We start from the raw sequence: 27,085 nt of genomic DNA on the forward strand, positions 1-27,085 counted from the left end.
TTCCAAACTGCTTAGTAGCATCCCTAGTTTTACAACATCCAAACATTTGTCTTTGCCATACTTTATTGCACTAATTCACTGCTTGGGGATATTTATCTCACCTGTTGACAATAATGTAATATCCAAATATTATTCAGATGCACCATTAGTGGAGCGGAGCTGCTCCACTAGTTTGGCAGTAAATTTTGTACATTTATCACTAACAGTTTTATGCACATAAATCAGCATTTCTAAACCTTGGCATTTTAATTTTATTGTGCCTTTTTTAAATAGTTTTACTGAATGGAATTCAATTTTTAATGTTTTCTGAACCTAGGAAAGCTTTTACACCTTTCCAACTTTTGTGAGACATTTGCCCTTCTGACTACAGACCAACAGACCCAGCTTCAGTTATTGGCTCAGGTGATGGAGTGGCAGGGTGGGATGGGGAAGGATATTTGCATGGACATTTCTGTCAGTCATTTCTGATGAAAGATAGAGATGCTAATGTAAGATGAATAGTTCAAAGATGAAAGAGGGTGGCAGCATAGCTGAGCTGCTGTGGTGGTAGGGTGAGATGCCACACATTTCCATTGTATGCTCACCCCTTGTGTGTCCATGCAATCTACAGAAGAGCATGGGAGGAAATGGTAGGCTATAACGAGTAATAACTCACACACAAAGCTGACAGTGAGACCCCCACCACCACCGATGCCCTTATGCTCTGTGACTGCCTCTGGCTTGTTTCAGGTAACCCGGTGGAGAGGTAAGGGGAAGCTGCTAGATCCAAAGATGGATGGGGCACTGGGTAGAGGGCCATAGGATGATGGAGGGGTGCAAAAAAAGAGCTCAAAAAAAGTTTTGAGAGAACTACTGACATTTTCAAAATAAAAGTAGCATTCCACTGAATATCACCAAGAAAAAAATATATAGACAATTTAATCTTAAAATGTCATTCAGAGTATCATTGACAATAAATTTTGTGAGCTCTTCAAAGCTTTTTCACACTGGGTCTGGTTGGTTTTGTGGGTCATGTAGCCACCAGTAAATTGCCAGTGTCATTGGCAGCACCCTGTGTCCTGGTTCCAGGCGTGGTTCCTAGTCTTGTTTATCTGGAATGGGTTCATTTTAACTAAGCCATCACAGGGACATGTATTTGATAGCTGTTTGTTTCTTAGTCCCCTCCTTATTGATCAATAATGACAGTTGTTCCTACCTGGAAGACTATACTATAGACAGCATAGCTGAAAGTATCACAAAGGCACACAGATGCTCTTCCATTACAATGAGATTATAATCTCACAAGGGAATATACATGATAATAGTCCTTCCTAGTTTTACCCGCATTGTTATAGCAAGAGCATTAAGTGTAGCCTTACAAGATCGCATCTCAACAGGTTTGCATTTGTCTTAAACACAAACATATTTTTAGAATTCAAAGAAAATGTTCTGCATTTTGTTGAATCTCAGTTGTATGCTAAATTCCTAAGAGTATACCAGTTACATAGAAAGATATTCCCAATTCCTGTGACTGACTCTTGTAGTATCAGTAGTATAGAAAACTCCAAAAAGTTCAAACTCGTACTAAACTACCTGTACAAATCCTGGGCCTGCCCATGCCTAACAACTAACATTTAATTTTCCTGTCTATATTAGAACATCAAAGTTTCAGAACTTTGAATGTTCTAATATTGACCCCTATTCAGCGAAAGCTGAAAATAATGAAGTTACAGAAAACCAAATTGTTTCCTAGGGAAAGAATTTGGTTGTCCGTTCCTGTTGCTTCGCTATTTTCAGCACTGTGGTGGAAAGTTACTGGTTGGGTTCAGGTAAGTGTGTGATTGTGTGGACGTGAGGTTTAGGGTGGGTTAGGTGAGTTAGGGTTAGGGAGTGGGTCAGGTAAGTGTGCAAATGTGTGGACGTGAGGGTTAGGGCGGGGTGGGAGAGTTAGGATTAGGACACGGGTGAGGTGTGTATGCGATAGTGACGGACCTTAGGGTTAAGCTTTGGGTTGAGGTAAGTGGGTAGATAGTGGTGTATGTACAGTTTAGTGTAGGGTTAGATGTAAGATTTTAGGTGTATGTGTGTGGATTGCTGGTTGTTTGGTGTGCTTGTGTTGTGTGTATGTGTTTTGGAACAGCAAATTTTTTCGCTAGGAAAAAATTTGCTGTTCTAAATTTTCGATGTTTTCAGCTTTCGATGAATAGGGGTCAATATTAGAACATTCAAAGTTCTGAAACTTCGATGTTCTAATATAGACCCTAATTTTCCACTTTCCCATTGTTTCTTTCCCTTTCTCCACTCATCCTCCACCCTCCCTGTGACATCCTACCAACTGTAGTCCTTCTCTGCTTGTGCCACAAACCCCTTTGCTTATTGTACAGCATCCCACAAACAGAAAGTAGCTCAATCTCTTTGAACTTTTTAATTTAATACATCTCATTAATCCCTAATAACTAACCATATCTCTAACTATTGCTTCTAACACTACCCTATTAACCACGTAATGTGCTCTTTTCAATTTATGACCACTCTTCTTCAAAACCAGAACTTTTTCCGTGTTTAATGACTATTATATAATTTGTATAAATAGTTTGTAAAAATATCCTAATGTGAATAAGTATGGACATTCTCTGCCACCTAATGTGCCTCTTGCAGCTATGTATTTTATACTTTGTCTTTAATTTGATTATATATGTTACTTACAATCTGTCTTTTATTGTCACTGTTAGAGCTTTTCTCCCTGGGCCTCCACTGAAAATGGGTTTCTGACCCAGTCAAACTTTCCCGGTCATCAAATGTCAATAAATAAATAAATTAATAAATATATTTGGTGAAATGTGTTTCTTTTCTCATTTGATCATATGCATTCTACTCCCAGTTGCCTTTTCCTGATAAATCATTCACTTTCCTTTGGAATGTGCCTCTTTCCCTTCAACAAGTTGCTTCTTGTTGAATGCATATATGCCCATGCCCAAAAAGAAAAGGGTCAGTATTGTGCCTATCTGGTCACAAGTGGAGATTCATTAGCATGCAGTAACAGCTTGTCAGTTTGTGATCTCTCAACCCAAAACTCCTTATCAGCTGTCAGAACATTATATTGATACCTAGCATATCAAGCCACATTTGGCTGAGCTTGATAGACCAAGCAGGACAGTGTGAAGGAAGACTTTTTTTTATATGTTGGGCAAAGACCCCAATGCCTCCATGCAGGGACAGTTCCTCCTGCACATGTCACAGATTCAACTAATCCAGTGTTAAAGATCCTGTGGGTAAGTTATACCAGTTTCAGTGGTTTGCCTATTTAACTTTCAAAACTCAGTCAGCTTGGATTCAGACTGCGGTAGTTACTTAGAGTTTGGCATCCATCATGGCATCTGTTTTTTTTTTTTTTTTTTTTGCCATGTGTAAGGACCTTTCCAGAATTCATTAACATTGCCTCACACATGAATGGGGTAGTTAACTGAATGCCCACTCAGATTACCATCACCAATACCTCTCACCTATCCAAGACTTTTGCCTCATATTTTTGGTCTGTTCCTGTTTTCTGTCAAGTTATTGAAGACTGAAGTCATGAAATAATGGCAGACATTTGAATTTCGGGCTTCATATCTTACAGAAAATAGATATTAATGCAAAATCTGCTATTCTAGCAACATTTTAAGTTTATAAGAGGATTATTTGAAATCTGTTCCTGTTTTGGGACTTTGTCCCCCATTATTATAGGTTCATAGGTTAGTACTAGGACAGCTGCCTTTGATGGCCATTTTAAACATAGCCAGTTTCCCTTTTTATGTTCAAAATAACTTGTCCCATGTGGCTATATGTTGGCCTCACTCATCCCATTGTCAAAAATTATCATACAATAGACAATTTGAGGGATCACACCATAAGTAATTTGAGAGGTCCCATGCATGGGATAAAGCATTTAGGACCTGCCTCTGCCTATTATTAGTATGAAGCAGTCCTGGGCTAAATTTTCTGTTTTCCATCTGTAGATCTAAGTTGTGCTTAAATATTTATAAGGATAAACTTTGTTTTATGTGGATTGGGAGTTTGTTCTATTGTAGCAGAATCCTCTGCAAGATGTACCTGTCCAGCCAAACTGTTCTGTTGATGTTGCAGAAGAGGTTTATATCCCTAGACCAGGCATTTCTGATGCCATTTGACTTGCTGATGTGCAGTAACTCCATCAATAATGGATCAGAGGATGCCTTGTATGCCATATACAGGTCTCTTTTTTGCAGTCTGCAATATACAGAAGTTCCATGTAAGGCATGTTGTTTAGGCCTTATATCCTTTGGGTAAAGAATCTCTTGGCATTCCAGTTGTTGCATGTGTCTGGACTGATTCATCCCAAAGGGGGCATTATATTCAATGACTGGCCTAATGATAGCTGAGTAAAGGGGGACAATGACATCCCTAAATCTATATATAATCCCTTTGTTTGTAAGCTTTGCAATATAATGGCTGTTCTTACAACAGTGAACATATGCTGACCAAAAGTTAGGTCACTGTCCACATAAGTTCCCAATTCTCTAACAACTCAGTCAGGTATTAGGGACGTATAGTCAGTGTGGTAGTTCCTGGGGTAGATGACTTCCCAAAGGATACAATAATGCCTTTTTTGGTATTTAGTTTCAGTCCATGATTTTGATGCTGGTTATTTATTTGTAACAAACCTTCCTGCAGGATGGTTGTTGTTTGGGGATTCAGTGACTGCTTCTAGCTTGAAGTCATCTACAAACTTAGTTAGCCAGGGCTCTTTGGTATTGGCTTTATCTTCGAAAGAGAAGATGCCAAACATAAGTGGTCCAAGCACAGAAACCTGGGGGACTGTACTGGTGCCTGTTCTCTTTGTGGGGGTAATTACCCTTATTTTTATTATCTGTGAGCCAGTTGTCAATCCAACAAGTAACATAGGGGTTTATCACCAGTTTATTCAGCTTTTCTAGTATATCTGAGTGGTTAATTGTGTCAAAAGCTTTGGCCATGTTGAAGTATGCAGTGTGTACCATTTTGCCTTCATCCCTTGCTTTGGTGACCTTTTCAAAAAAATCAACCAGGTTGAGTAAGCATCCCATGCTTTTGACAAATCCAAACTGAGGGAACCTCAGAACATTGGTTCTGTCTATGTCCTAATTGATTAAATCAATGATAATTCTTTCCATAGCTTTGTATATGAGGCTGGGCAGACTTATAGATCTGTAATTTCCTGCATCTCTGGAATGTCCTCCCTTATGTGGTAGAATAACTGTAGCTGTTTTCCATTCACTTGGTACAAACCTGTATGGACTAAGACTGAACAATGCTGTTAGGGTGTGCGGCTAAATCATGCTTCATGCTATTTAAGATGCATCCAGGGATATTGTCAAGACTCATTGACGCAGTATTTTTAGCATTTGATAGCACTTTTAGGACTTGGTCTTGTGTGATAGTTGGAAGTGAGCCAGCTTCAGTTTTCTTTTTTTTTTTTTTTTTTTTTTTTTTTTTAATTTTAGAGGTTGAAATGTATGCTTCCCCTCTCCCTATCTATCTGCTGTTACTCAAGTTTCTTTTTTTTTTTTTTTGCTACCATGTTTGTCTTCCAAAACCTTTGACTTTATTAAACATATTTAAATACAGTGATCCTCTGCAACTTTCTTTACAGTTTTTAAGCTAGGTAAATATAATTTTAGCCAGCACTAATGGCATAAAAAGATAAAACTGCGACTACAACCTGTGCTTGATTAGCAGCTTGGGTGCTTGACAGCTGCACACACTACCATCATTCCATGAAGGAGGGACAGTGCTGTAGAGGGGTGATGTGTGAGCAAGTGTGAACACCAACAAACCATCAATGATAGGCAGAGGTAGCCTTTATAGAGAGTGTGGAGAAGCATGCACACATAAGGCATTGCTACAGAGGGCCACTGCACTACTGTGGTTCACATGTTTAATACACCTGGGGGGCGTTGGCTATCCAAATGCTGCCATTGTCCGGATGCCATCAAGAGCACAAACCAGCATCTTGACTGCCTAAATTGACAGTCCCCATTGGACAGCTCTTGCATTAGCTCTGGGTGAAATCCCTGCCATATAAGAACAAATGGGTATTATATAATCGAGGGGAGCCAAAATCTGTCTACTAAAGAAGCAAAGGTAATTTTAAGTTCGCATTTTTAAAATAAATGCATTTTTTCCAAGCTTCGAGTATAAAAATGGAAGGATAAACTGAAAAGGTGCAAAATATACTTGAAAAGTATAAAACTTTGTTCTGTAAGTATGGGAGAAAAATGTCAACTGCATCCATTGCAAGTGACAGTAGCGTGTTTTGGTGTATACTTGGCTATGTGTAGACATAAGCATGTTTTAACAAAGGTGAAGATGTACTTTATGTGATGTCGCATGTGCAGTCACACATAATGTTAAAAAAATGAATACACAAAGAAAAATATATAGACTAGGTTTACCTAGCATGCAAAATAACTCAGAAAAGGTTGCACAGCTGTTTTAGTCAGGTACAATGTATTTATTATTTGTAAGCATATGTTATTTGTTTGGTTTTAATTATGGTATTTACACCCTGGAGGCATCCCTTTCAACAAAAAAAAAAATATATATATAAGACGGGTATAATGGGTGTCAGATGATAGCTCATATAAATATAGTTTAAGATTACCTGTCATAACATGAAAAGAGAGTAACTCCAACTGAAAGTAGCTGTCTTACAGCTGCGTGTATAAGCAGAACACTATTAGGCCACTGACACTTGTCATTTAATTCAAATCCCCAAGCCTTCATTCAGAAAAGGTATATGAAGAAGACAAGTTGGAGGCCTGGACCTCTAGAGGAATTCTGCAATGGAATAGTTAAAATGAAGCATGAGCCTTTTGTATCACATCGTGGAGACCATTCCTTTTTGCTTCACTTGTTTTCTAGTGAACCAGAGTTGTTCAGAAATAAGGCAAAATTTGTAAGCATGCTATCTAGACCAATTCTTTTGGTGACAAAACCTGTACGAGTTCATAGCCTAACTTCATCAGAGCTTGGTGCCTGCCTTTTTACACCATTCACTCACTGTCTTTGGGTTTTTAAGCTACCACCACTGAAATTAAATGTTATTAATGTAGCCTTTCAAAGTTTCAGAAAAGCAGCTTCCAGCTGTGAAGTATGATTTTTCTCTAATATGCAGGAAAAGTTATTTTAACTTGTTCCTCACAATGGCAAAATATTTAGAAAGCATAACCATCTTAGATACATACTTTCTCCTTTTTATGTTATATTTACTTTGAGCAGCCTATGGCAAGTCCTTGTATATGGAGCAAAGTGAGCCTGAGGAAAGATGTATTGTCATATCTTTTAAATGCATCAGACCAGTACCTTATTCTTTGTAGCCTTTTATTCTAATTAAGGAGAGGGGAAACTTCTGGCATATTAGGGCCTATTGCTCCACCTGGTATGTAACATTTTCACAGTATTATGTTCAAGCTGGTACTATGTGTAATACAACTGTAAATATGACAACAGGGGGATGAGAGTTTTATTGCATTCATACTTGTTCCTTAAACTAAAAAAATGTCTTCCCTGCCAGATATGCACTTCCTCATGAATGTCCCTTCCATATAAACAGTAACATCTGCACATGCTAAATTTCCCTCACTTCAGGGTAAGTCAGTGGTGTGTAGATATCAGTAATTTAAATGTTAGTCATCATACCTGTCCCTCTTCTTATGTGCATTAAGAAGACGTTGAGGCTTGGGTGTTCATTTAAGTAGTTCATTGTAAATGAATACATCAGGATGGATGGCAGGAACATTAAACTTAAATGAACTATCTAACTAGCTGAATGACTACATACTTGCATGCTGTCACTCTGGCTGCTCACTCAAAATGGCACTCTAGCTTGCACATGCTCAGTACTTGTACGCATGTGCACTGGAAAGCTTCTTAAGGGTATAGTAAACCAAACACCGCCAAATCCGGGTGCACCAGGATATCGACTCGATCCAGTAAAGATATTTCCACCTCAAGAAAACGAACACTGAATGAATGAATAAACTGATGAATAAACTGATTAAACTGATGAATAAAATGATTAAACTGATTCATTCAGTGTTCGTTTTCTTGAGGTGGAAATATCTAAACTGGATCGAGTCGATATCCTGGTTTAGTTTGTCTTTTTGGTTCGAAGGTTCTTAAGGGTATAGCACACACACACTTATCTACATTTTTCCCTCTTCACTGAGCTGTCTCATATAAACAATGACATTTGAATAGGAATGCAATTATACATACACTAATAAAGAAAAACAACAGTCATGTCCAGGCTGGCATGTATCTGGAGGTAGGTTTTGAGATGCAACCTGATCTCATGAAATAATAATTAGGACTGGGTTTAGCAACAGGGACAGTCACTGGGGAATATTCTGCTTGAGGAATCTCAGCGATATTTTCAGGAACAGGGATTACTGATGGAATGTCCTCTGGAAAAGGAACATTGGACAAGTCAATCTAAGAAATAGGGTCTTTGTCACAGGCAAGAAGCTGTAACACTGGTTCGGACACTGGTAACAAATGCTTCCAATTTTGTCTGAACTCCATTCCTTATGATTCCACAATGTACGATCTCAGCTCTTGACATGCACTTTTCACAAATCCACTGTGATCAAAACCTTTTGACGTCTGCATCCTCAGTATCTCCCCTTTTTGTAAAGAATGGAGTGATTTGCTGGTTTTATCATAGTAAGACCTCTGGAGCAGATGCTTTTTCAACAGTTGGCTTTTACTGCTTTGCTGTTCTTAATACATGAAACCAATAAATTACTGCTGATTGGTAATGTGGTTCTGATTTGTCTCAGCATAAGTCTCTGGGCAGGTGAACCAAGATGTTTATCACGAGGAATGTTTCTGATATTTAACAAGTTTAGAAAAACATGTATTGTCACGTCTGGATTTCTCTAACAACTGTTTTGTACTCTGAACTGCACGTTCAGCCAAGCCATTTGACTGAGAGTGTTCAGGACTACTCGTAATATAAACAAAGTCCCATGCTTCTGCAAATCTCTTGAACTGCTGACTAGTAAACTGTGCACCATTGTCAGAAGTAACTCTGTGTGGAGTACCATTGATGGAAAAATGTCGCTTCAACTTAGTAAAGACAATATTGGAAGTTAGTTTGGGAATTAGGTTAGTCTCAAGCTAATTTGAATAAGAGTCTACTAACACCAAGTAATGTTGACCATTCCTCTCAAAGATATCTGTGGCTACTGTCGACCAAGATAGTTCGTTCGGGAATCTGGCTTAACTGAAGTGGTTCTTTCTGTTGATGCAGCTTTCTACTATCACATACTGAGCAAGATAAAAGTACTTTCTCAATATCTCTTGACATAGAAGGCCAAAATACTAGAACTCTCACCTTCCTTTTGGTAGAATCAGTTCCTGGGTGGCCATGATGCAAGATCTTAATAATCTTGTTGCAAGGATTTTGGAACAATCACATCAGGATCTTTCCTGATGATACCATTGTCTGATAACTCTGTATGGAAAATATGATTGCTCTTCTACTGGTAAAAAAAGATTGATTTGATGGCCATCCTCGACTGATAGAGGTTTAGCTTCTGAAAAATTGGATATGAAGCTGTGTGAGTTCTGAGCTCATCAAAATGTGTGGAAGAAAAATTTCTCACTTCCATGACCTCAAAATCAAGTTGCTCATTGTTATGTTCTGTGATTTTTCCTGGGCGATCTGGATAAAGTACCAGTAAGATAAAAAAGTTTGTCTTTCATATAAATAAGATTGAAATTGTAATTTTACAATTTGAGCATCATGTGTTGGAATCTAGCTAGAGCTGTATGCATAGGCTTTCTCAAAAGAGTGACTAGAGATTGGTGGTCAGTTTTGATCTGGATAGGTTCACCATAAATATATGGAACTTTGAACATGCAAACACAATTGCCAAAAGCTCTTTCTCAATCTGGGCATACTGCATCTCAGTCCAGGTAAGAATTCTCGATGCATAAGCTACTGGTCTACCCTCTTGAAGAATGAATGCACCTAGACCAAACTTAGAAGAATCACAAGAAAGAGTAACTGGTTTGTGAACATCATAGTAACTGAGAGTTGGTGGGTTGGCAATTTTATGTTTCAGGACATTAAATACTCCTTGGTACTGTTCTGACCATGACCAAATTATATCTTTGCATGTCAGCTCTCTTAGCAGTGCTGAAAGTTGGCTTAAATCTGGAATGAACTTTCCTAGGTAGTTCACCATGTCAAGAAAATGTTGTAGGGCTTGAACATTTTCTGGAGATGGCATCTTGAGAATTTCTGTTTGCCTAGAAGGATCTGGTCGTAACCTAAACTGGTAAACAAGTGGCCAACATAAAGAACTTCTTAGAGCCTGAATTTGCACTTTTTAAGATTCAGCTTAAGATTCACTTCACATGCTCTTTCCAGAACTTTCTTGAAGTTTCTGTCATGCTCGACTTCACCATTGCCTCCTACTAGAATATCATTTACTGTAATAGCACAGGGAAAGCCATAAAAAAATTGCTCCATTGCACATTGAAAGACTTCACTGGCAGAATGTATCCCAAATGGCATTCTCAGAAATCTGTATCTCCCAAATGGCATACCAAATGTGATTAACAATGAAGATTTTCGGTCAAGCAAAATTTGACAAAATGAACTATTTGCATCTAAAACAGAAAAACAGTGGCATTTGGCATGAGGGCAGCAACTTCTGATTGTGTGCATAGTTTGATGAGGTCTTTTTAATGCTTTGTTCAGATCTCATGGATCAATACATATTTAGATGATATTTGAGCCTTTCTTATGAGCTATTACCATGCAGGATACCCATTTAGTAGGTTCTTCTACTGGACAAATTACTCCTAGCTGCACCATTCTGTCTAGCTTGGCTTTGACTCTTCTGCATAGTTACTGGAACTCTTCATGCTGGTCTGATAACTGGTACACAACTGGTATGCCTAGTGTGTCTGCAAAAATATGAACATACTCAGAAAAAATAGTTTGGGTGAAATGTGAGCTGTTGTCATGCAAGCTTACATGGTAGACTTCTTTATTAAGTGAAAGCAGTCACATTTTCAAACTGTAAAATAATGACTACACGTGTCTCTTGACTATGCAAAATTGTAAGTCATAGCTGTTCCCAGCAGAGTAACATGAATGTACTACTGAGCCTTTGGTTTGAATCTCTTCACCACCATAAGAAACAAGCTTCACACACTTTGTCAAATCAAATTGTTCTGCATCTTTTGCTCTAGCAAATACTTCTGCTGACATAACATTGTAATTTGAGCTCTACAGGACTCCAATTAATCCAAACAGCAAACAGTCTTATTCTTTGCCCACAAATCTACTGCATTAACTGTTTCACCAAGCACAGACACACCATCAACATAAAAAGTAGGGTTGCAACTTTCTAATTAATCAACTTGCCCCCTGGAATGTCCTCTCTTAATAAAATAATGTGCCTTATTTGATTTACAAAACCATTTGAAATTATTCCACTTATTGCAAAAATGACACTGCTGACCAAAAGCTAAGTACTTATCTCTTTTGGGTTGGTGATTACCCCCACAATTATGACAGTTGACTATAAAGCTGGGTGGGGCACATGCTTTGAGTTTGCTGACTCACCCTTCTGTTTTACTGAGCATGCTCTGGAATTTGCTGGAAAGAGTCAGGGTTTCCTAGGGACTGTTACAGGACCTGCAGTAGCTGCATTGTGCTTGGGCCTGTTTCTTTTAACCACATGTTGCTTACTATCAATATTTGCTTTCTGCAGCTATTCTCATTTGTAAGCATACTTGTGTGCCTTTCTGTAAGATAGTATATCTGACAAATCTCAATGGCCTTATTTAAAGTTAAATCACTGTCTCAAAGCAAAATCTTTCTCACTGTGTCATTATTAATACCACACACAAGTCTGTCTTATCAACTCATCTCTCAGATCACCAAATCTGCACATTTTAGCCTTGAGAAATAAGGCTGTTATATATGGTGAAAAATATTCACCAGGCTTTTGATCCCTTGTGTAAAATCAGTGCCTTTCCATTGTAATATTCATTTGGGGGTTACACATTTCTCTAAATTTATGTTTTAAGCACTCAGGGTCTTCCCTTGTTTCAGCTGGTACAACTATATGGCCTTCTTGCCCCTCCCCTGCAAACACAGCAGGTGCATACACAAATGGGCGCTCTCTTTCAATGGCCTCTGAACCATCTAAATTAAGCAGAATAAATGCTTTTGTACATGCATCTTTGTCAGAAAATACAGCCTGTATGAAAAAATGTATTTCTTCTCAAACACACACCAATTTTCTGCAATATTGTCATCAAACACAAGCGGTGGGGGTCTATGAAATCCTTCTGCCATGCCCACAGATTATAGTAAAACACAATGCAAAATTGGCCCTTGTAATTATGTACGAACATTCACACACACCAGGTACTTGTAATAATATGCAAATGCACAATAAGTTCTTTGAAATACTATACTCAGCGAAATATGCCTTGAAATAACTGTGCTTTGCAAAATATTCTTTGAAATAACTGTACTCTGTGAAATATTCTTTGAAATAACTGTACTCTGTGAAATAACTGCACTGTAATACTGCACACACTTGCAAACACTTTGTACACTTCAGATATTTTGAATAGCTTTAGTTAATAGAAAAAAGTAGTACATAGTGAAAAGATACGTCTGTTTTCCCTTTTTTGTACATTTTATATGATTCTGATATTTCAAACATGTTCATAATTATTTTGAATATTTTTATCAATATGTCACAGTTTCGGACGTTTCGTTTATTAAGAAATTAGTTCTGAGCACTCTGAGTGCTTCATTTTATATTTATAGCAAAAGAAATGATTTAAGCAAGTTTTAGTACCTGGAATTTGTTTCTGACCTGTTTTGCGAGTCTTTTGAGCAGTAGGGATGATCCACTCTTGTATATTCCTCCAACTCTAACCGGTTGCTTCATGGCTGTAACTCTTGATCCCATTCTGACACTATGTTGCTCTTCTTATGTGCATTAAGAAGACATTGTGGTTTGGGTGTTTGTTTAAGTAGTTTATTGTATACAAATTCTTCAGGCTGGATGGCAGGAACATTAAACTTAAACTGACTGACTACATTCTTGCATGCTCACTCTGGCTGTTTACTCGAAATGGCACTCTAGTTTGTACATGCTCAGTACTTATATGCATGAGCTGACTCACTGGAAAACTTCTTAAAGGGGTATCACACACACTCATGTACAGTACCCACTCACATACTGTGCTTCCATAGTAATAACACTCTTCTAGAATGTTTTTTGGATATTGAGTAATTAGAATGTATTTATAGTTATTCATTATCCCAAAATGTTCACTATCTTTAATGTTTAATGTGAAGATCCTGTCATTTTGGAGGATTTTTCTTACATACTTAACATTCATTAATTCACTTTGATAATCATTGTTTTTATTTGTCTTTTAACACTATTTCCTTCCCCACAGGAGAACATCTACTGAACCCAGCAGGGCTTATCTCAGTGAACTAGTAATTACATCAGGCAAAGTTCTCCCTTTGATTGCAATCATTTATTTGAGGTTTTATGGCATCTCTGATGAAAATATCTGATTTTGGGGAAATCATCTCTCCTTTGGGGAAGTCCCCATAATTCATCTGGAAGCATGATGTGTGTCTTAATGTATAGCTTTGGTCATCTGAACTTCAAGTATTACTTATGTATTCCTTTTTCCTAGAGGGTATTGATTTTTTTTCCATCCATCTATTGTTATTTGCCTGGTATTTCATCTTTCTTATAGGTATATTGTTTGGTTATCTGCCAGAAATTGCTCCAGTCTGGACCTTATATTCCAGTACATGCTACCTTTGCTTCTGCATCTTCTTTAAAGTACAGTGTCCATTATATTTGTGGAAATACTGTGACATGTCTGTTTTCTGTTGGAGACCATCTTTTATTTACCAGTACTTCTTTCACTATTGTCATGCCCTTGACATAATCACATGGGCCTTTCCAAGCTAGGACACCTGTGCCATAGAACTCTGCAACCTCTCTATTTAGGAACATATGGCATTGCCATCTCTCTGGTCATCCAAAAGACTGATTTGCTTTTCTCTGCCTATTCTGTTAAAGATAACTCCTGTAAACCATAAAGAAGCAAGAAAAAAGTTATGATAGTGATCTGTTAATTTATAATACAGCACCCACTGCATCATGTTTGGAAGCCTGTGTGCCTCCCATCTACCGTCCATCTTGTTCATGAGTCATGCAGTGCATTTTCACTACTTATATGGCCTTATCAGTCCTCCTTGTCTTAACAGCTATGATTCTTTAGTTTATGCAGAAAACTGTTACCGGAGGACTCTGTACCAGTTAGCAAAGATATAATTTCAAGTTGAAGTTTCTGGTACTTACGGGTTCATAGGTAAGTACTACCTGTATAGTGGCAGTGCTTTTAGTTGATCCATGTAGGACATATTGTTTAAGCCTTGCATCCTTTTAGTAAGGTATCTCTATGGGCATTCCAGTTGTTACATGTGTCTGAACAAGATACATGCAAAGGGGGCATTATACTCAATGACTGGCCATATGACAGCTGAATAAAGGAGAACAATGACCTCCCTAGATTTAGACACATGTCCTTTATTTATAAGCTATGCAATGGCCCATAAGGGTAGCTAGCCTAGTATTTACCTATGTTCCTATGAATATAGGAGGACTTTCTTATGACAACACATGTTGGTCTAAGGTTAGGGCACTGTCCACATAAGTTCTCAAATCTTGAACAACTGGGTCATCTTTTTGGGGTGTATTGTCAGTGTGGTACATCCCTAGGGTAGATGACTTCCGAAAGAAAACAATAATGCATATTTTAGCATTTTTTTTTCACTCCACGATTTTTGCAGCAGCTACATGTCTGGGAAAAACCTTCCTGCAGAATGGCTAAGTCATTTGGAGATTCAGTGACTGCTCTTAGCTTTTTCTCTGCAGTCATCTGCCAGCTTGGTCACCCAGAGCCTTTTGGTATGGGCTTTTACTTCAGAGAATTATTTTGCGATGACCCATGCACGGTATATGTAAAATATCAGTCCTGCTTAACTTTTCATATCTATTCACAGTCAGATAAAGGTGATCAGTATGGCACCACATTGATACAATATAATTTACTTTCACATTATGTGTCATAGCAATGTGCTATTTCTTCACTTTAGCACCACTTATTCACTATTATAACTCTTCAGTAGTACCCTTGGTGTCTTCACTGATAAATGATATTAGATGTGCTGGTCAGTATGCATTTCCACTTTCAGTCTCACCCTTTGTACCTTTGAGGTGCCCCACGTACCACTTTGAACCATTTTAATTAACACTGTTTATTTTCAAAGATTGATTCTGTACAGATTCTGTATCAGTCTTTTATTCCTCCAACTCAGATTTGATCTCTGTATTTTTTTTTGTTTGTTTTTTTGGCTGAGATTTGACAATCAAGCCCCCTACATCCTCACCCTGGGGAATTATGCATCCCCCTACAGCTGAGTCCTGAGGAGTTCCTCCTTTTAACCATTTCTTCCTGTTGAAGTAAGACTCCGGTGTTGCAAGCGGTGTGTCATTTATAGCTGATGTTTTTTTTTTTTTTTTTTTTGCCTTAAGCTCTTAGGGGATTCTGTTATTAGAATTGCAAAGGTAATGCATATCCACAGCTCACGATCACAAGTAGTGCAACCCTGCAGCTCACTTTCACAAGTAAGGCAAGCCTGAAGACATTTCTGCCTCCCTACAACAGGCACTTCTGTATGTTTGTCCTGTCTCTACTGGGAAAAATTGAGTTCTACTCTACTCTACAGTTCTTCGCAGGATTCCACTCCAGTAACTCAAAGGTTCCTGGTTGTTTTCCAGATTGAAATTACCTAGTGTCCCAAGTTCATGCATCTGCCCCTCTACAAAAAATGCAAACATCCTCTGTATCTCGTTTCTGTCTCTGTCTACTGGCCTCTGCCTCTCTCCATTTCAGCCTCTGGTCTCCCCTCCCTTTATCACTCCTAGATCTGGCCCTCCCTTTTCACTAGAAGGGAGGTGATGCTTCTAACAAGGACAAGTACAGATCCAACTCGTAAATTGCCCCAAGAATGCAACTCTGCATACCCCACAGTATTTGTGAGGGACATAATACTATAAATTTGGAGGTGAACTTGTGAATTGACAGTAGTAAATGACACCTTATTGACCTTCTTAACTCATTGAGAAAAGAATACATTTCTAGACAGCTGTTCAAAGGGTGCTTGTAGACCCAGTGCCCAGATTTATATATTTTGTTATACTCATTTTATTTATCATATTCATTGTATTACTAGTCCAGTTTGTAATTCAGTGCCTTGAACATCAAGAGGGCACCATGTTTTCCTGTCCGAAGAAGATTAGAAGAATTTGGAAATAGGTGCTAAAACAAAATATATGATACATGCAAATATTAACACGTGAGAATATGTCATGCATTTACATGGTTATTGAAATTACAGTGTACTATATGTACGTTAGCTGAGGTAACATTTCTCAGTTTTATTTTAATTACAGTTGCTCTGCATGGCAATTCTCAGGGCTCCTGAAGGCACCTTTCTGTCTGGACTGGTTTGTTTCAACAATTTGATTACAGTCATTCTGAATGATTTTTTACAGGGCTCCTGAAGGCACCTTTTTGCTTGAATTGGTTTATTTCAGAAAATCTATTACAGTTTTACCGAATGACAGTTCACAGATCTTGTGAAGACATTGTTTTGTGTGAAATGGTTTGTTTCAGCAATTAGCATTGTGCATGCTAAGTTTGCATCCTAATTTATTTAATGAGTTTGTTACTGTTATTGTTGGCACACAATTAATATAATTCCCTTTTTGTATCAAATGGGTTGTCCTCATTTCTGAGCCAGAAGTAAGGACTCAAAAGTCAGAATATATGATTTCTTTGTGATAGGCTTTAAAATTGTTGCATTTAATGAGTTTTATGTACTATTTTCTTGATGCTCAACATCTGCTGCTATAAAGAATATTATGACTTTTTTGAAGTCAAGCCATAAAATAAATAAATAAATAATAAAAATAAATTTATCTTCATTTGATGTCTAATTTATACCTGGATTAAATAGTTTGTCTTCATTTGATGTCTAATTTACATACATTTTTCAGTGTGTTGGATCATATTGAAATGTATTTAACTCCCACACTTTTTTAATTTGCAGACATCCCCTGGCAAAAAAAAGCCTCTGTTGAAGAAAGGGTCAGTGATAGGCAAATACCTGGTGGACGACAAGCCAGTCAAACGGTTAGCCTGGAATCTGTGTCACAATCATTGCATGCTGTGGGGCTTACAAGGTCTCTTCTAATATATCATCTAATCACATTGGTTGAAATAAATAGCAGGTGGAGAATCATGATTGCAAAATGATTTTTGCCTTCTCTTTCTCTGTTTTTCACATCTAGAAAGAGGATATCACATTTTATAATGGCAAACTACCTCACCTTTAAAGATACAGTATTCCTTCTATTTTTTTACAAAAGGGGTAAACATTTGTTTAATTTGGCAAATCAAGAAAAATACCTGGTAAATGAATTATAAATATATAATTCAGTGATGCCCAGACAGACTATGAAGTTGTAGCAAGCTCATGTCTAGCAGGCAAGTGAAGTCCAATATACTGTAGGCTAGATGTTGAAAATATATGGCATCCTACTAACCTATGAACTATAGTACTGGGAAATTTCAGGTAGTAATACGTAGAAGTACAGTGTGTTCATGCACTAAAGAAAAACTGTTTATCTCCTCCTTTATTGGATAGATCGATTTGGTCTAAGGACTGTTTTAACCCATGACCTGGGCCAAAAGCAGCAAAGCTAAACATGGAAAACAAAATATATAGCTCACAAAGATTACTTGCCAAGGATGCACTGGGACATAATCATTACAATTTACACTATTAAATATGAGCATCTTGCACACAGTGGTGGATTCAAACAAATAACACTGAATGTGAAACCCAAAATTGTTCTGTTACTTTATACAACATGGAATGTTGAGCAAACAGAAATAGCATTATGTAAAAAATAAAAAAATAAAAAAAAATAATCAGTCAATTATAATCATCTCTGATGTGTTTGTGTACAGGCTCAAAAGGAACATAAATTTGCTGGTGACTTTCAGAGAAAATAATTCTATCTCTGATTCTTGCTGGAATAAAAAAAAACAATAGTTATATACCAAAAATCAAGACTACTTCACAAATATATTCCAGATGTATAACTTGCACGTACATGCCATGCCTAAAACAAAAGATATATATGCTGCCATATGGAAACACTGACCACTGGCAATGTAATGAACTTCTATTAGAAAATGTTGCATTTATACTTAATACTAACTCATCTGAACCACCTAGTCATCTTCATCCAAATTATTTCACTAGTTGCAATGCACCAAGAAGACATTATTTCACTTTTTCACTGCATCAGCAAACAAAGTGAGGGAAAATATTTTATTGGGATTTTAACTACTGGAATTGTTGCAGATAATACTTACCAAATGGAAAAATTACCACAGAAATAGGAGTCACTATATCATGTTTAAGATGGAAGCTGCTGACATCAGTGACATAATTTATGTATTACAGACTTTGCCTCATAGACACACACATAAAAAAATACATTTTTGATGACAAACATGAGGAAGAAATATTTAGATAGGCAAACCACTTCAAAATGTTTACAATCCTAACACCAAAATGCTTACAATCCTAAAAAGTACTGAAACAAGCACAGCCAGTAGACAGTTAAGCATATAAACTATTACCTTTTAGGAGAAGGCACAGAAAGAACACTGTTTCCTAACAAAAGAGTTGCAAACAACTGCTGCTCAGTGACCAAAGTCTGTCATCTCAAACATCCGTTTGTTCACATCAACATAATCTAAGCTGGACAAACTGTATGTTTAAAAAGCTTCTCGGATTACTGTAATAACAAAAATATCTGGACATTATTAGCATGCTGAGCCAATAGAAAAGGCACATTAGAAGGAAAATGGTGACCAAAAAGGAGCTTTTGTCAATATCCCATCATGGGAATTTTGCCAATAAAGCCTGTCACCACACCATGCATCATTCTCAGTGCTCAGACATTGTTCTCCAAACCAGTACATGGCTTTCAAACTTTACATATAGCTATTAACAGTAGAATTTGTACCACCATGATGATCCTTCTTGTGAACAAAACCATACTTTTCTGTAGATAAGGATCTTTGTGAGAGTGAGTAAAGTACATAACAGCTATCAGTGCTAACATGAATTAACATGTACTAAACATCCAAGTTCTGCAAAATTACAGCATCACATTAATATTTTGGATTTAGTGCAATGAAAATGCACCAAATACAGACACACACACACACACACGGCAAGAAAGTTGATGAAATATCTATGTCTATCTACATATATATTTTTAAGAGTACTAGTGTGAGTGACATTGGTGCAGATGTTACTTTGTATGAAAAAGAAAAGCAGTGCTAAACTGTGATTTTTCTGAGAAGCAAATAATCCACGTGTTCTGGCAGTTCTAAAATTGCTCCACTTTGTAGGAAAGATGTTATCCACATGCAGAGATCACTTTTTAGCATATAGTACATTTCTGAGCAGGTTAATTGTTTTTCTGCTTAATTTTTAATTTCAGTCTCTGCATTGTACAGTAGAAATAATACATGACGAATGTGTGTTATGCTGACATTTACTCACATTCATTGTGAAGCTGGTAACTCAGGTTTTACCGTCATGATGAAACCAGAACAGTCATGTGCAACTTCAAGCATGATCCACACCCAGACCATATATTATAGTTGCATTATCTAGATGTGTAATATTTAATGTGCATCAGTAATTCAAATTACTGGCTAGTCAGTGTGATGTTGTGCTCTGCACTCTATAGATGTAAGTGTGCTAGGAAGTCAGCAAGATGAAATGCAATAACATTCCAAAAGAACTGTGTTTTCTTTCTTTTTGTTTTAACAAGATTCATAAAATTAGTTGCATAGAATACTTTGCTTATGATGAAGGTCTGGCATTGTCTGAAAGCTCGAGTGTCCATGTACTCCTTTAGTTTTGTACTTTCTTTTTATTTTATTTGATCAGCAAAGACATTACTTATTGCTGTTAGTCTGACTTGGGTATGCATAATATTTTGTTGGTAGGTTAGCTGTTCATCAATAATTTGTCATATATTTTAAGCATTAAGAGTGAGGCTCAAAATGTTTCATCATTACAATTTTAGAGGGAAAAGGTTACATTTTTACATCTGTTAAGTGCTTCCTTCTCTTTATAGCAGTGTAGTTCAATGTGAAGGCAAAAGGTGAGATGAAAAGTAGGGGGTAGTACTGTGTAGGAGGGTAAAAGAGGGCAGTAAACAGTTCTGTCATAATGAGGTGGGAGGTGGGGTTCAAGGCTTTACACTTTTTAGGTGTGGGAGCTACTGAAGAAAGTTTATGCCCTTAAAATACTCTATCATTGTTGGTGAATCAGTGGAGTATAGCTACGATTTACAAATTTTCTGATCTTACCACAATTTTAGTGGAAAACTGTAAAGTAGCACCAGCACAAATTTTCAACATACTGAAATATACACTGTATATCTGCTGGGATTCATTTGAATAATATGCTCCTGTAGCTCTTTTAATGTTGTACCTTGGGTAAACACATTGACATTCAGGACATTTGCAACTTTTTTAATTTAAGACTGCCATTAATTTATTTCCAAAGTTGACTAATAATCCATGCAGAAGTGATGTTTCATCCATTTATATGACACTGAAAGGATACAATATAAGGCACAAGGACTAAAATAATAAGTCATAAGGTGCACAGAGTAAAAATGTACTGACGCCACTAAAATGTTTTGTAAGTGTAGCTGTAAAAATATTGATTAATTGAGGTTTGAAATGAAATGTAGAACAAATAAAGTAACCCTATATGATGTTCTTTTGTGCATTTGAAGATGAATGAATTACACTACTTGAAATAGTCTATTGTATGACAACACTCAGTTTATAAACTTAAACCGCATATAAACCATGGTTATAATCATAGCTCAGAAAATTTCTTTGACTGTTGAATAAATGTTATTGCCTTTTTATATAAGTAGAATAAAATGTATTTCAAATTAAGAAAACTAAATGTTGTGAACTGGCAGGGTTACTGATGAATTAATGATGCACTAAATTCCTTGACATTCCTTGCATTTCTTGGTACTGATCCATGAAATCACTTATTTTATGTAATATTCATTTAGCCCAAATCCAGCTAATGTCACTAGATTTTCAGAAAAAATAGAAAACCTTTAGTCTTGGTCATAGTGCAGTAACAGTAGAGTAAAACAGAACAAGTTGTAATACTTCAGCCAACAATGTGTTACAGATGTGCTGCCTACACATATACAGTCTTCAGGTGAATCAGGAGCCTGTACACAGCAGCAGCATCACCAACAACTGTCAGAAAGAGAAGATAATGACCCCAAAATAAATGGATTCAGTAGCATCACAATCTTTCTGAGCTACACTGGCGCAAGATTCTGCCCCTGTAGCTTGGTTGTTAGTTAGAAACACGGTGCAGTATCCTCTTGGTTTCCATGGAAGAAATGAACATTACATTTCATGTCCCCATTGGTCAGAAGGTTTGGCATACAGTAGTGGCCTACAATCCCATACTTTACAAGGAAAAACATGAACATTTTTTGTCAAAAAAAAAAGTAAGATTTTTTTTTTCTGTATGCATGTACATTAACCTTTTGCCAGTTTTACCTGAATCATATATCAGCACTTCAAATTTTCACATTTTTTGTGGGGTCTGCCCAGCTGATATTGTATTTTTGCCTTGTGCTCCATTTTTCTGTCTAAAAAGGCTCTTACAAATGCAGGAAATATTTTGAACCTGTGGGGTGACATGCATGCATGGTGTCTGCAGCATGAGCCAGATGTGTTAGCTATAAATGAAACTTTGTTAAAAACAGTGATCCATGGTTTGTCACCTATGTCTCTAATGCAAACATGTAACCTGTAAATGGTTCATCTCCCAGGCTCATGCATATGCTTATCAGGGGTATCAGAACTTGTCAGAGATTTGGGATGCATGTCTAGGCTTAAAAAGGCCCTTGTGGTCATTAGCCTAGTAAACACATATGAACAGACTTGATTGTCTCATGTATTATTTTCCAACTCCAGAATAACGTCAGGCAAAGTAGTCCTAAGTCTAGAGTTAGGATGATTCCCTTCTCCTGTTAAAAAACACACATATAGCTCAAAGGTATATGAATCCAAAAGATGGTGCATTGGACTTAAATTAAGAAAAGAAACTGAAGTTTTACTTTTCTAACCTTTCTTTCTCCACTTACCAAACTCTGTAATTTTAATAATATTCATAAAGAGCTTTCCATCCATATTTTGTATAAGAAGAATTATGGTTCATCATGATTTTAATATATGTTTTCTACCTTTGTCTAGGTCAGATGTTCTTGTATCTTACCTGAACATGGTCTTACTTCAAGGTAGCATAAGAACACACCAGGCTAGATTTTTCCTCAGGTTAACCACTCTTCTCCATATAACGTCATTACCAACATTCCTGAGAATGACCACATTCCAGTTCTCTTGATCTCGTACCACACACACAAAAAGTTCCTAATGTTACCCTGAACTCTGAACTTTGAACACTGAACGTTTTAGAACTATCCAATCACCCATTTTTCATTTTTTTTTCTGATTAGAAAATGGAGCTGTCCTGCTTTGTAGACTTAATCTCTACAATAAGGTTTCCCCATCACCACTTCTTTTATTGTTCAAGCATTTCAAAGACATTGATGAAATTGGTCAGTTTTGGATCAATCCAGTACCTTCGTTAATAAAGATTAACTTTTAAGGTATTGCCCGCTAGTATATTTTAGCTGTACAAAAAGACTGATGGTAAAGAATACAGAATTAAACAAATCTGTTTTGCTAATTTTTCAAACACAGTAAGTAATGGAGAAACAAGTAATTATAAACTAAAGGACACAACAGGATGTGTACACGTAGCTATTCTGTCAGAATATTTGACCTGAAGGTTGCACTACTATCTGTCCATTTGCATTTGTAGCTCCCTACTGTATTATTAAGTATATCAACTAAATCATAAAACAACAGTTTTGGTGTGTTTTATTTCATATTTCTTCAGAGCTGACATAAGAAATCACTACCCACAAAATTATGGGAATTATTTATTTTTTATGTATGCATATATATGCAGGTTATTAAAGGCATATCTTGGAATACGATTACCTGATTTTGCAAACTTATCCACAAACAAATATTTGGTCTCCTGTTCGATTCTCGGCTGGAGTGCCTTCTGTGTGGAGTCTGCATGTCCTCCCCGCGGTTGAGTGGCATTCGAAAGACATGCGTGAATGGGCATGACTTCATTGAAGGTTGGGTGTCGGGCTGGCAACTTGGTACCATAAAATCTACTGCCAATCATTAGCGGACCAGAGTTCGCTGTGGCGACCCCTAACCGGGAAAAGCCAAAAAGAAAGATCCACAAACAAATGCTTGAAAAATCTTAATACTAGAGTGAAATAAAAGCTACAGGTGGTGCAACAGTTGTAGTTCAGTGGTCTGCTCACTACTTAACAGAGCATCACTAGTTGGTTATATAAAATAGTTGATTGTTTGTCTCACCAGGAAGTAATATGGCCGTTTTATGCAAGAACTTCATCTGGCATGCTGTATAATGAGCATATAAAGTAAGTTTTCCCTCAAATAGACAAGCCCTCATCTACACACTAACCACCAAGTAAGTCAGTGCTTTTCACGACTCTTGGAATCAGACTGTAGTTTGTGAGGTACTACTAGCCTGCAGCAATGACTATATGTACTTTTTCCAAAATGTATCCCTGTCCTATAATTATTAACCAGTGAGTGAGGATCACTGACTACTGACTACCGATCATTCAGGGAGAGGATCCATCAAGAGAGTAAGAAAACCCCCTACAGATCATATACAAGTCACTGTCCTAAGCCTGCTCTGCATTTATGTGAGCAGACACTGACAGGCTGAGCTTGGCATGAATCAGGTGAAAGTTAAACCACAGAAGTGGTTGCACCACCAGATTCATGGTAATGGTACCATGATGGAAGACCAGGACCAGTGACGATCCTTCAGTACAAGTGGCAAAGATGATTACCTGAGTGATGCTGAAACTTCTTAAAATAAGAAATAGCTCCAAGGTGACTCTGCCTTGTCATCTACCCAGGTTTTATTGTACCAGCTCAATGAGGAAGTTAGGGAACTCCTGCAGAAATGCTCCAAGATAACCAGGTGGACAGGATGTTATGAGAAATTTGCAGTTCATTCCTGCCCCAGGTGCACTCAGGTATTGCAGCTGCCAGCATCTGTAGGGGATACCTCAAGTAGTGATGATAAACAAATGACCATGGTACTACTGCTGTGCCTAGAGATGAAATAAGGTCTCAAACTTTCATCCTGCAAAGACTGTATAATAAACAATAGGTCAATAAATCAAAGCAAGTCATAACTAATGCTGTACTTGTTTAAGACTGACCTATCATTTAACAGCATATTTAAGGAAAGTAGGAAGGGAGACTGTGTCTTGTCTGTATTTTATAGATGAAAACTGACACCACCGATACCTTCACCAGGTAGTAGAACTGCCTCTGGCATGAATAAACTTTATTTGCTGCTTGTACCTGGTCACCATAACTGCAGTATTTGTGTCCAGATCAGAACATGCAAAAAGCAATGGCTTCCACTACCTGCCCATTTACACATTGCATTTCTACACCTTCAACATCTTAAAAACTTTTTGTGATGAAGAACCAGAAAGTCACCAGTTAAAAAGTCTTATATTGTTTAAAAATTCAAGAAGAAAATGACAAAAAAAAAAATAAAACAAAAGCAGAAATAGTCTTGGCAAAGGACAATATTGTGCCAGGTAACAAAAAGCCTGTAGTCAGAAGACAGTACAAATAAAAGGGGAGCCTAAACCATTTCCCACTGAAAATACCCATATATTAGATGCATTCATAAATTGTACAATGACAAAGAGATAACAGACAAAAATATATTGCAGTTGATAACCGAACAAATTTATGACAAATGCTCGTAATTTGCAGGTTGTGAAAACTTCTACAAATTATTATTATTCAGTAACGCAAACATGGAAAATGTTAAGTCAATAAACATATCAGGACTTCATTAATGACTACAGTAAATTAACCTGCCTTGCAAGATAAGGGCCCATGTCATGAAAGGTCCATAGGTGTAATTGAAGTAGAATAATATAGTCTGTAAATGAAAGCTTTTGGATGATGATAAAGCATGCAATTCATAAATTCTGCAGCCAAGGAAAGATAGTGCAGGCATAGACTGCAAAAATTCAGGTAACTATCACCATTAAAATAACAGTATACTCAAATAAAGGCTTATAAATAATTTCCAAATATTAGTAAATAAAACAAGTGTAAATTTAAGCTAAATACTAGAATTTAGTATAAATGAACATGTCAAAATTGTATTCGTTAAAATGCAAGAAATAGTTTCAAGAATCTGAAGTGAAAAGTACTTTTATACTGAAAATAATTCATTATGATGATGTCAGGCACCTGTAGAAGAACAATGATGGCACCAACAGATGAAAAACTCAGCCTAATAAAAAAATTATGGTCAGACCCCCAAACTAAAGCACTCTAAAACCAGATCTAACAGAAAACAAGAATGTTTAGAGCTGTAGAAATCCTATATTCCAAATGTCACATTTGCAAATCTCCTGGAAAACACAGGAACACACACACACACACACACACACACACACACACACACACACACACACACACAATGGGTTTGCTCACAGCAATACTACAAGTGCATATACTCCAACACAGTAATCTACATGTTTTTTTTTTTAATTCCAGCAGCTGTTACACATTTTTCTGTATTTACACCTATTCATATCTACCCTTGTCCTGCTTGTTTTTCCCCAAACATACCAAATACCAAAAAATGTCACATTAGATTGTGGTTGGCATAATGGTTAAGATATTTGCCTTATAGACGCAAGGTGCAGGGTTTGTTTCTCACATGGGTTAATTGGCTAGGCTTAAAATGGTCCACAAGAGCAGTTAGCCTAGTATTAATCTGTGAACCTATTTTACAGGTGAGAGATTGGCATAATGGTTAAGGTGTTTACCTTACATACAAAGATGTAAGGTTTGATTCTCACATGAGGTAATTGGCTAGGCTTAAAATGGCCCACAAGGACTGTTAGCCTAGTACTTAACTATGTACCTATGAACATTAGGGTACATGAACATGGCAATATTAATCACAAAAGGGAATAGATTTGTGTTCTAAACAAATTATAGCCCTATCTAAATTCTGGCTCCTCCTGCATCCTCATATAACTTACCTCAAGCTATACCATACTCAAGTACAACAGGCCAGGCAATCGACAAGAGTTGGAACATGTATCAAAAATAATGCTACTTTAGCTTCCACTCCTGTATCAGAAAGTAGTTCTACTCATATGAATGCTCCTAAGTAATTGGTAATTCAAACACCACTAGGTAGACACAAGAAACTATTCATTTCTGTAATCTACATTCTGCCACTTCTCCATTGCATTACTTGACCTTCACCATTGCATTGCTTGAAACAATTCTTGATGACATTCTTCAACACACAAGGTAGCATAAACAGCTGATTTTAGGTGTTCTTAACCAGGACTGACCAGGCTCCCAGAAAACATAGTTCCGTAAATTAGCTGCATCACACAACTTTAAACAGCAAGTCACTGAAAGAACCAGAGCCAGTACCTGAAACTCTTCTTAACAAGCACTAGGAAAGCTGCAATACTTATATTTCCTACCCAACTCTCTCAGTGATCACCGTCTCATCATTATTAACTAGGCCCTTAAAAGTAAGAAGAAGAAAATCTCTCTCAAAATAATTCAAACAAGAACCATCCCAGGCAACTCTGTCAGCTACCTTCTTACAGAACTGCATAGATCGGGCCTCTCT

The 27,085-nt window shown here is 37.1% G+C and overlaps 1 protein-coding gene across 1 annotated transcript in view; it reads left to right on the forward strand.

The window, feature by feature from the left end:
- The window catches only part of LOC122811200 (EF-hand calcium-binding domain-containing protein 4B-like), a 1,881,211-nt gene that overhangs the window by 1,637,622 nt on the left and 216,504 nt on the right, over positions 1–27,085 (forward strand). Inside the window, exon 12 of the mRNA XM_044082881.1 lies at positions 17,228–17,310. Within this exon, the coding sequence (XP_043938816.1) occupies positions 17,228–17,310 (83 nt within the window). The remainder of the gene's footprint in view (positions 1–17,227; positions 17,311–27,085) is intronic.

The sequence above is a fragment of the Protopterus annectens genome, chromosome 9.part0 (assembly GCF_019279795.1).
Source record: "Protopterus annectens isolate FY-2018-M chromosome 9.part0, PAN1.0, whole genome shotgun sequence".
Classification (NCBI taxonomy): domain Eukaryota; kingdom Metazoa; phylum Chordata; order Ceratodontiformes; family Protopteridae; genus Protopterus; species Protopterus annectens.